The sequence below is a fragment of the Schistocerca gregaria genome, chromosome 10 (genome assembly GCF_023897955.1).
Source record: "Schistocerca gregaria isolate iqSchGreg1 chromosome 10, iqSchGreg1.2, whole genome shotgun sequence".
Lineage (NCBI taxonomy): Eukaryota > Metazoa > Arthropoda > Insecta > Orthoptera > Acrididae > Schistocerca > Schistocerca gregaria.
In genome coordinates this window covers 201,197,032-201,209,274 of record NC_064929.1, presented here as the reverse complement: position 1 = coordinate 201,209,274, position 12,243 = coordinate 201,197,032, and the positions used below count along the sequence as shown (strand labels likewise).

At 37.9% G+C, this 12,243-nt stretch overlaps 1 protein-coding gene across 1 annotated transcript in view; it reads left to right on the top strand.

Moving 5' to 3' along the window:
• Nucleotides 1-8,094, top strand: part of LOC126293631 (uncharacterized) — an 86,346-nt gene extending 78,252 nt beyond the window's left edge. Inside the window, exon 9 of the mRNA XM_049986906.1 lies at nt 3,437-8,094. Within this exon, the coding sequence (XP_049842863.1) occupies nt 3,437-3,629 (193 nt within the window). The 3' untranslated portion in view covers nt 3,630-8,094. The remainder of the gene's footprint in view (nt 1-3,436) is intronic.
• The last annotated feature ends 4,149 nt before the right edge of the window (nt 8,095-12,243 follow it).

The window sequence follows — 12,243 nt, the reverse complement described above, 5'->3', positions numbered from 1 at the left end:
CACACTTATTTCCAACTCCTCGTCACAGGGATTGTATTGCTCAAGATTATCGGCCCAACTGAAAGAGTGTTCTTTCATTGTCTGATTAATGATTGACTGGAGCTCTTATTTTCAAAATGAAAACATTCAAAGTTATTACATCTGCAGTAATAAATAAATACAGGAAAAATAGAATACATATATGAATTGGAGAAGTATGTTATTTTGTTTAATTGTGTAGTGTTTAGTTTTTCGCTAGCCTAAATGATGACTTCTGTTTCATATAGTGCAGATTTGTATGTGCAGTTTTATCCCTAAGGTGCAGCCACGAATTTTCTAGAAACTGTTTTTTTAATTGAAATATTTCTTTACTTAAGATGTTACTTTAGTAAAACAGCAAAATTGGGGCTACAGTAGTATGACACTGGAATGCAGAAGACAATCATAAAACATTATTATCATAGTGTTACCAGAATGAAAAATGCACCCATCATAGCTCAAGGAAACGCGAATATGTTGAGGACAGTTACGGATGTAAAAGAAGGGAAATAGCTATTTGACTTATCTAGCAACTTAAAGATATTCAAATCGAAACATCTTGACATATTCATGCTTTTTTACTTGTTGGTATTAGTACCCATGTTATGTAATGTAACGCATTTTGTCAAGTGAAGTAGCACAATACGTGTCACTTTGTATGACACGACATATGTCATCATCTTACCTAACATGGCATTGATCATGTTGTGCAGTATGTCACAATGTGTAATTAAAGTTTAGGATGCATGCACATCCCCCTCCAGGATACTTCCTATTATAAAGGCACCTCCACTGTCAGATCCTTCCTACTGTGGGTGCATCCCACTCTAGACTCACATAAATTTGTGTGTATTTGTTCTTACTCCCCTTACCATACATGTAGCAGGGGGTGGGTCTGGAGGCATATAGTCCCCTTGGGGGAAAAAATAAACACCCCACCATCTCCCCAGAAACAAAACAACCCCCAGAAAAATGTTTTTAGCTATTATGTGTAAGCTCTTCAGCCATACCATATTAAATATTGTTTACTATGGCTGGTGAATCTTAAGGTTTTGGGCACAGAATCAGGGACTTTAGCCTATAAATTACAAGATGCAGATGTGCCAGCACCTTGCAGCTGAGAGAGCTCACTGCACTGGGGAAATTGGGTTAACTCATTAAAAAAAGTATGAATATGTCACCAATATTGGGGGAGAAAGGGAAACTGCATTGGAATATCAACAATATAAGGAAAGGGATTGTCTTCAGAACCATGGGTTGCTCGAATTGGGAATCGTAAGTCTGGCTCCCCTGCCTGGTATGAATGAACATGCCCACTATAGCCTATTGTGTCCTCAGAACACACTAGCTCACCACCAGAACGTCACATGCTTGCGAGAGGTTTTTTGTTTTATATTTTAATTTTTTCAAATTTTTTATCTTTTAGTATTGTTGTTATTGTGTTATTTTGTTGTATATTTTTTAATTATTTACTTTATTTATTCATATACACATGAAGCTGTATGCTCGAACATATTAAAATAAACCATAAATATGATAACAAATTAAATATTAAATACTGTGTCAAATTTACAATAATAATGTATCTAAGTATTTTATATTACATAAATAAACTTACCAGCAATCCTTCTGTCCTCAATCTCTGCTATAAGTAACACAACACTGTGCTCCATTGCACAGATCTCTGCCAATTCTCAAAACTGATATTTCACTTAGGGTTGCAATTTTGCAACTTTTAGTTGTCATTCCTTCTTAACCCTATTTTTCTATTGTTTGTTAGCTTCTTTCTGATTGTTTTCTAATCTTTTTTTGTATGTAAATATGAGCCTGCATGTACACAGTTGAAATATCTCAGCAGTACTGCCATATACTTCTCTGTACAGATACCGTATTTACTCGAATCTAAGCTGCACTTTTTTCCAGTTTTTTGTAATGCAAAAGACCGCCTGCAGCTTAGAATCAAGTGCAAAGTAAGCGGAAGTTCTGAAAAATGTTGGTAGGTGCCGCCACAACTAACTTCTGCCGTCGAATATATGTAGCGCTACACAGGCATGCTTTGTAGGCACAAAGATAAATACTGGCGCCAAAAGCTCTGTGTCAGTAAACAACATTTTTAAAAAAAAGGTGGAAGACGAGTTTTTTACTCCGCCCCGAGTTTTGATCACTGCATTTTCATACATTATCCAATGAAGTAAATACAAATTCTGTATTGTTCATATTCGAATGTAGCAGCATTTCAATGTACTTCGAAAATCAGACTGGCAAGACTGTTTTGGATGTTTGTCAATATGGCCAACTCTACATTCTGAATTTTTTCCTACCTTTGAGAAGAGACGGTTGCTGATAGGAACTTTTATGAACTGTGAATCACATGCAGTATTCTCTGCACCATAAGAACAATACGAATATAAACATTTTGCCATGTATTGTTTCATGTTTGCTGCTATCTCATTTAAATCCTGTCTGCCTAATAAACTACGAAACTGGAGTGAGACAACAGCAAACATAGAAGAATATACATATGTCATGTGTCATGTCATGTTTATATTTGTATTATTCTTATTCCTAATAGTGATATAGTCAGAAATGAAGCGCTGCAATTGACTAGATTTTTAAATCTAAGATGACTAATTTCTGTGCAGAATGTTATGTATTAAAGAGGCGTCTGCAAAGATTTTCAAACGGAGAAAAATTTTCGCTAAGGTCTCGTTCGGAACTTCTATCGTACGCAGTATATTATTTGGTTCTTGTTGATCACTATCAAAGAAAGCAGCAGTGTAAGTAACAACAAATAGCAGTCTCTTGCCATTGTTTCGCTAATGAGACTATTTTTTTTTAAAGGCGGCGGTGGCATGGACAAAGGCAAGCCATGCCGCAAGTGGCGACAGGTCGTGAACACTCAATATCAGAATGCAACAAACAGTGCAAGACGCAGTACAAAATGCATTTTCAGCTTAGAGTGACGTAAACACATACAACAAAGAGAACGGCACTTATCAGATCAAAGAATAAATAATCAATTCAAACCAGACGAAGCACGTGAAAAAGGCAGGGTACCCGTATAAATACGGACAGAGCACATGGCGCATAGCAATGGCTACGTGGTAAAGCTTAACTGCTAAGCTTACGACCTGAAGCAAACTACTGTAGCTGTATCGTCATTCATTCGACCTAAATTGTGTCCCATATTACAATGGGCCAACTTTGTTTTATTTGGAGGTGTGGCCTGAAACTTTCTCTCCCCTTGAATTTCGAGCTTCAAATTCCAGGTGCGGCTTAGATTAGGGAATTTTTTTTTCCTTCATTTCAAGTCTCAGTTTTTAGATGCGGCCTAGATTCGCGTGCGGCTTAGATTCGAGTAAATACGGTACCTCTTTGTGACTGTCCAGTAACAGCTCTGTTTCCATTCTTACCACAGGTTGTTGAGTGTCCAGTGGTGCAGAGGCGACCCTACGGCCACAGACGGGCTGGTCGAGCAGATGCCCGGACTCGAACTCCGCGGCTGCATCGAAGTGGAGGAACCGGCTGCAGATGACGAGGATCACGAGAGTGATGCGGAAGGTGCGGAGGAAGAAAATGGAGAGAATGCGGAGCTTGACGATGCGGACTGAAGTGTGGGATGACAGTTCAGGGAGTGGTGAGGAGCGATGGCCATAGTAACAGTGATACTGAGAGTGATAATACTTTTCGAAGTGATAGCAGTATAGCTATTATCTTCCTAGGGGACGTATGAAAGTGACGTGTCCACCTCCGTAGCAGAGTGGTCGGCATCACCCAATGCTGTGCTAGGGGTCCGGGTTTGATTCCTGGTCGCTTTGGAAATTTTCTACGATCGGGGACTGGGTGTCACACCACCTTCATCGTTGCCAACAGGCGAGTTGCCAAAGTGGTGTAAAATAAAAAGATCTGCACACGACAGACGAAATTGATGAAAGGGCACACTCTGCCAAAATATTCTGTACGCACAGTTCATTTCCTAAAAGTGATTTGATGTTTATAGGGAATAATGATTCGCAATATTGGTTGCATCTAAGCTGTAACTGTGTAACTGGGCCAAAATTTCATACTTCACAGAAGTAGTTATTGGCCCTTGCTTTAGGGAGATCTACCAAATGCTGTCTAATGCTGTGAAACCAAAGATAGATATTTATTTATGTAACATTGTTTATTTGTTGGATTTTCTGTATTACCATGTTAACAGGGGCAGGAAGTATTTTGAAGTAAGGTAATTGCAGATCATTTTGAAAATGTGTTGGTGGAGCCAAACCATGTATAATAATATTATTTGAATTCCTGTTGTGAAGGCAATGGATCTGCAATGCCCATTTGTAAATTCTGATGAGCTAGCAATTCTTCACCCTTTTGCTGCTGTGGGTGTGTATAAAAGTCATGCTGTGCTGTTTCCGAGGTGTTGTGGACGTGCATGCGTGCACTGCTAGGATTTTTTTTACAGTGCTACAGATATCGGAATGTGTCTTGAGCCACTTATATATAAAATAGTTTGGAGTATTTATCATACAACATAACATATGTGGCATGAATGAGCACATTGTGCGTGACTGTCCTCTAAATATAACTCGAGAATGCAATGAGATAGTCTTCTGTTGTCAATTTTAAATACATTTAACTTAGTGCAATGTATGAGGTAAAATCAAACATGCTAAGTTTATGCAGTGCATTTCTAGCTCAATGTTTTGCTTAAAAGCCTGCAAGTCCCCACAGATGGAACTGGGTGCATTGTGCTGGACTCTCCATCGGTCAGATATAAAACCCAATAACTTGTGGATGAGATATCTTTCTGCTCTCAAATTTCAATATCTTATGTACAATTTGTGCACTGCAACTCGTATATCACAAACTTTACGCAATGCATTTTTACTTCTGCAAAGTTTTTAAAATTTTGTGCAATGTTTTACTTAATTAGATGCAGTGCAGTAAGTATGATGGATAATACAAATAAATTCAGCTGTTTTTTGAGTGAAGGTATCAGACTGTACGATATACAAAAATCAAAAGTTTTCACCTAATAGTTTTCAAAACATTGCATAGTAAGTATTTTAATGTTGCCCCTTAGAACAGGCACAAGAATTTGACGAGCAATACAGCTGTAACAAAAGCTGCCTCTGCAGGGAATGCAAAGAGTATGACTGTAGCAACAAAAGGGTTAAGTAGCAGTGACTGAATTAGTGTGTACGTACAGTGGGGAGCAACTGTAAACACTTTGTGTTATTTGCTGTCAAGAAATACTGCCTTACTACAGGGTTTCATTGTCAGCATCATGTTTTGTCGTATGCTTTTTATGATCTCCCAGTTTCTTCTATTTTATATGTAAAGTGCCAGTGCTAAACAAGAAAATTCTAGTGAAATGTGGATGCAGATGTCACACTACTGTTGTACACATGAAATGGATGAGAAAATTCTATCATTGGTGGTGCTCTAACTGAATGGAATATGTATTTGTAAGGAAAAACACATCTGGGTAGTTGCAGATGCAGTATTAGTATTAACCCTTAACTCGTGAGCTGCATGCTTTCAGACCACTTGCAAATTTTTGAACGAGCTCTCCGAGGTCAGTTCTGGTGGACTGTGTCTACAGTGTGTTCTGATCAGTCACTCCCTATTTTAAACATCTTTTTTTCTTTATTTATGAACCAATTTCCTTATAACTACTTTTGTTAGAGTACTGAATGTCAATTTTGCAGATGTTCATTTATACCTATGGAGTGAAATTTTCTGTGCAGATTTAAACCCTGGAATTTACTTTTATGTGAAAATGTACTCGATAGAGAGATAATGTAATTTTTCAGTACATCAAATTCAGTGCTCTAACAGTTTGTGTACCGTTTTAAAAAATGCACAAAGGTATGTGGTTTTGTATGATAAAAAGTAAAATACTGTAGACATTCTTTAGTGCAATGCAATCAACAAGGAGTATTTGAACAACACTCAAATAAATCTTAGGTTAAACTATGGCGTCCCAGAGAACCCACCTTGTAGTATACGTTATAGAAAAGTCACCTCGTGAGTTAGGGATTAATTTTAACAATCACCGTAGCAGCAGCTGCTGACACACACATTGAAAATTTGATTTTTTTTTTTATGGGCATATTAGAACACTGAAGTGCTTACATGATTTAATATGTTTGTCATTGACCTCTTCAATTCAGTCAGAGTTATGTTTCATTAATTGCATTTGGAAAATGCTTTTTAGAAGTGTGTGTACTATTCTGCTGTAGAACACATCACAATGCATGCCCGACTTGTGCACTCTCTTCTCAGTTGTGGTCAGTACTTAATAATTTGATGTGTTTGGTTATGAGTAAATCACATTAAGATTGTAAACTGAAGCTGGTGCTAGACATCACACCGAATTTTCCTGGATATCCAATCTCTTAAAGCAGTTTCTTGTAACTTCTGTGTATTTTGATCAGTGAACATGTAATTATTACTTCTCTGATAGTATGGCACCATATTTGTCACAGTTCTGTCAGTTTAAAAGAAAGGGAAAACAATAGCCACAGTAGTGAGTGCAATGTGTCTTGTATCCCCTTCGTCTGGAATTGAGGTTATTTGTATTCAGTTGGCTGGTGTTGCCCTAGCATTCACTGTCACGCCAAAATACTGTCAGTCCGGCAAAAGATAAAGTTGTTATTTAAAAAACAAAATTTAGTCATTAGCTGTAAAATGTCTTACTTTCTTGCAGTGTGTGCTGATGTTTGTACATTTTATTTATTTACTTATTTATAGCAAATTACTTGTTATGTATTGCCTACTGCACAAGTTTTAAGCTGTTTATGACAGTTACGTAGGTTCCTGTTACTTCTCTCTGTTGGTTGTAACTTGTGATGTTAACCTCAGTGTTATAACTGAAGCTTTATATTGGCTGTGATTGTTGTAATATTAATGTGTTTAGCCATTTTTCCATAAATGTTGCTCATCGGGTAGCCTTCTTTTATTGGATCTTTAAGTGGAATGATATTGAAAAGCCTGTCCAAATGCAAGCCAGAAGGTTGCAAATCTCCCACAGTTAGCGCTCCAATGTAGTCCACAAACTAACCTCTGGTGCAGTGTCCTCTTCCCTCTCCTATCAGCACAGCACCAAAAAACAAAAAAAATCAGAAATAGCACTTGTTACATTTTTGTCAGTCAAAACAGAAGTCCTGACGTCTCAATATAATGCTTTCCCATCATTAACAATTCTGCGTTACAATGTTTCTTGGATTTTAAGTTTTATTTGATGTTATTGTGACCTTTAACATCGATTTTCGTACAAATCTCTGAAAAAAATGCATTTTATTCCTGTTCAAAGTCAGCCTTGGAACGAAGAAGGAAAAACATAGTATATACAGAATTACTGATAATGTAATTTAGTGTCAGTGTGATAAGAGATTTTCTCTGTAGGCGTGTTTGGTCGTGGGCCACCTATATTATATATTTGCAGTGTTTGGGAGGGTGGGAAAGTATTCCGAGTCACTGTCTTGATGATAATCACTATCTGATGATAGTGACTTTAGTAGCAAACTTTCTTCTGCTCATTGTGTTGTATTACAGCAGCAATAATTGAATGTCACAATCATTGATACACATAAATGCCACTTTTGAAGACGGCTATCTCTATAATGGGCTTTCATGAATCGTTGTTACTTCTGGGTGGTATACACTAATCCGTACTAGGCACGCAGTTTTAGGATGGTAGGACCTGATGTCAGACGTGAAACTCTTCCACGAGATGCTTCGTAACACGATGACAATTTACACCCTCTTTCTCACCCGAGGTGCCCTGAGCCAAGTGATCTTGTTGGCAAAAAGCTATAGATTTCATGCCTATTGTTCTGTCTATGAAGACTGCCAGCAATAATGTTTTAACCAATTTTGTATTTCAATTTATATTTACAATGGTTTTATAACAATTACCAATAAAAAGTCTCACATTAGAACATAGATCTCTTTGTAATGTGGTTTTGCTAAAAACTTCTGCTTCTGACTTTTACTTACACCATTGGACATGTTTGGAACAAATGAGGTGGTGTGTGTGTGTGTGTGTGTGTGTGTGTGTGTGTGTGTGTGTGTGTGTGTTTCCGTCTTTGCTCCAATTGTCTCCAATGGTGTAAATAAAACACGGACCAGAAGTCTTTTGTGAAACTGCATTAAAAAGATATTAGTGTTCTATTGTGAGGCTTTTTATTGATAGTAATTATAAAATTACCGTTAGTAAAAGTTGTAATTCAGCATTGGTTAAAATACTTAAGTTGGCAGTATCCATAAACCGAGAACAATAGGCACGAAATCTACAGTTTTTTGTTTTTTTCTATACTTTCTTGTACTTTGACACTTTGCTGAATTTCACATGGTTTTGAGTCAGTCCTCTTAAAAGTGTAAAAACTAGACTGTACTGTGTGTTATTCTGTCATGGCTGCATTTTGAAGTTGAGTCTTGAGCCCAAAAATGTAATAAGTACCAGCTAACGTTTTTGCCACACTGCTTTCTATATAGATATGGCCACCACCAACGTGGCCATATGCTCGAACGTTCAAGAATAACTATGTGCTCTGGGATCATTCCTACCCAATTCTGGTAACGGTAATAAATTAAATAATGCATTCATAGTATACAATAAGAATAGGAAGTAGCTGCCCGGTCTTTGTAATATGCCTTCATCTGCTTCTAACCCTTGGAAAGAAAGAAACTAACACAAAGAACAGAGTTCTTGAACCTCAGTTTTCATCCATTAGAACCCCCACTATTTTTGATGCCCGAAATATTTGTATGAGCCCAATTACAACATGATTTTTGAGCAGAGTTTAAAAAAATTAAAATCATAGGAGAATAGCGTAGTCTGACCGCTTATCACTTTTTGAGAAAAGCAGTGAACAGTGAATGGACTAAGTTTTCTTTTATATGCGAACTTAATTTAATATTTTGCTTCTGCGTATCTTGAAACAGTGTGTCAGAACTTTTTTCATTCTTTGTTCAAGTTTTACATATATTACATGAAGTGACAGGAATAAAAAAACTGAAAATCTGTTATTTCAGAAACTGGAAAAAAAATCGATATTACCAAAAACTGGTTATTTCAGAACTGCCATCCCTACTGAATTGATTAACCTAACATCTATACCTTATTTTCTGCATTGTGTATATTAGAAATTGTATTTTATTTTTGTATTTATTAATACCTAAATGCGTCCAGCATCCTTATTTAGGTTTTCCGTGATTTCCCTAAATCGCTCCAGGCAAATGCCAGGATGGTTCATTTGAATGGGCATGGCAGACTTCCTTCCCCGTCCTTCCCTAATCCGATGAGACCGATGACCTCGCTGTCTGGTCTCCCCCCCCCATAGAACCCAACTCAATACCTAAACGCTTCTCACAGGGGCAACTGCACCCCCCCCCCCCCCTCCCAGTCTTCCTTCTGTATAATTGGATTATTATTTCCAGTTTCAAGTTTCTTATCCTCTTTTATTTCCTTAAACCACAACGTAGCCTTTTTATCAGTGCTTTAATTTAATCTGACTCAGTGCTGATACATTATCTTTGAACTCCTACTCCTAATATCTTCATCCCACCTCATCCCTTCCTCGTAACAAGGAGAGTCCAATTTAGCCTGCTGTCTGGATGATCTGCCACACTTTCCTCTCAGCCCCCACTAACTGCTCATTCCTTCCACAAGGCACCTTCCCTCCCCCCCCCCCCCCCCCCCCCCCCCCTCTCTACCCGACACACGCAGTGATATGTATTCATATTGTCGGTACTCGGAATTCTGCACTGTGAATGCAAGTACTGCTTAGTTCATCGCTCTCTCTCTCTCTCTCTCTCTCTCTCTCTCTCTCTCTCTCTCTCTTTTCTATTTTTACAAATTTGTAGTGATATTAATCTGCATCTCTTTATAATATGCTATTTCTGTACACAGTAGGAAGGCCCACATGAGGCAAGGTCATGTTACAGCAATTAATTGGTTACCTATTGGTTAATTCAATATACAGTATTATATTGTTATTTAAGTTTATTAAAATATATATTTTATTTATGAAAGAATATTTTAATATTTTTGAATTTTATTGTTATTGTTTACACACTTTTTATAATACATATTTTCTTAAAAAGATGAGTTTATCTGCTCTTTTTTTTGTCCTCCTCCTATCACAACCAATTTTGAACCCTGTTATTCCTTGCTGTGCAGGAGAGCTTCTGTAAAGTTTGGAAGGTAGGAGACGAGATACTGGCAGAATTAAAGCTGTGAGGACCGGGCGTGAGTCGTGCTTTGGTAGCTCAGATGGTAGAGCACTTGCCCGTGAAAGGCAAAGGTCCCGAGTTCGAGTCTTGATCGGGCACACAGTTTTAATCTGCCAGGAAGTTTCATATCAGCCCACTCTCCGCTGCAGAGTGAAAATCTCATTCTGAGAGTTTTTATTTCTTCTCCATGGATTTTAATTCCTACTTTTTTCTTTTTTTTTTTCTTCTTTTGTTTCCTTTACTGCTTGCTCAATATACGTATTGCCTAACATCAGGGATAGGCTACAACCTCATCCCAACCTCTACTTCCCTTTCATGCCCCTCAGCTCTTATAAATGCCATTGGGTTTCTGTAAAATTTATAGATAGCCTTTTGCTCCATGTATTGTACCCCTGCCACCTTCAGAATTTGAAAGAGTTTATTCCAGAGAACATTGTCAAGAGATTTTTCTAAGTCTACAAATGCTAGAAACATAGATTTACGGTTACTTGATTTGTCTTCTAAGATAAGTCATAGGGTCAGTATTGCCTCACGTGCTACAACATTTCTATGGAATCCAAACTGATATCCCTGAGGTTCGTCTGTGTTAATGTTAGTATTATGCAGCTATGACTTATTAATCTGATTGTTTGGTAATTTTCACATCTGTCAACTGTTTGGTAATTTTCACATCTGTCAACACCTGCTTCTTTGGGGTCGGCATTATTATTCTTCTCAAAGTCAGAGGGTATTTCCCCTGTCTCATACATCTTGCTTACCGGATGGTAGAGTTTTGCCAGGGCTGGCTCTCCCAAGGCTATCAGTAGTTATAATGGAATGTTGTCTAGTCCCGAGGCCTCGTTTCGACTTAGGTGTTTGCTCTGTCAAACTCTTCACACAGTATCATATCTCCCATTTCACCTTCACCTTCATCTACCTTCCATGATATAGTCCTGTAGTTATTGTTATAAAAACTATGTTATGTTATGGAAACTAAAACTTGATGTTTCTGTGCTGCATGACAAATGATGCAACAAGAGTAAAATTAAATGTAGAGTCCAGAAAGGTTTAATCATTAGTCTACTCCTCTGCACACAGTGATGTGTGTATTTCATCATGAAGAATAGCCTTCAGATATGTGGAATGAATCCAGGTATACCTTAACATGCAGAAAGGCACGCGCATCCACACCGACACCCACACCCACGCCTGCCAGTACATAAAAAGACGAAACAAAGAATCATTCTATTATCTACATTGAGGTGACAAAAGTCAATGGATAGTGATGTGCACATATACAGATGGCAGTAGTGTCATGTACTCTGGGTATAAATGGGTAATGGGTTGGTGGAGCTGTTGTTTGCACTCAAATGATTCATTTGGAATGGTTTCTGATGTTATTGTTGCCACACAACAAGAACTAAAGACTATGAACGCGGAATGGTAGGTGGAGCTAGACATATCTGACATTATATTTCAGAAATTGTTGGGGAATTCAATACTCAAAGATCCACTGTGTCAAGAGTGTGTCAACAATACCAGATGTCAGGCATTATCTTTCACAACATACAACAATAATACTGGTTGGATCCTAGACAACTTGAAAAACCATGGCCAGGTCAGAATGGGTCCTGATTTCAGTTGGTAAGAGCTAATAGTAGGGTTCAAGTGTGGCGCAGACTCCACAAAGCTGTGGACCCAAGTTATCAATGGGTAATGAACAAGCACAATGGTGTGGGCCATGTTAACACGGTGTTGGCTGGGTGCTGTGGTCCAATGGAACTGATCATTCACTGGAAATTATTACGTTCAGCTACTTGGATCCCTTCATGGGCTTAATGTTCCCTAACAATGGAATTTTCACGGATGACAGTGCGCCACATCATCAAGGCGCAATTGTTTCCTATCGGTTTGAAGAACATTCTGGACAATTCGAGTAAAGGAATTGATCATTCAGAAGGCTCTATACGGATTCCATCAAACATTTATGGGACGTAATTGAGACATCAGTTA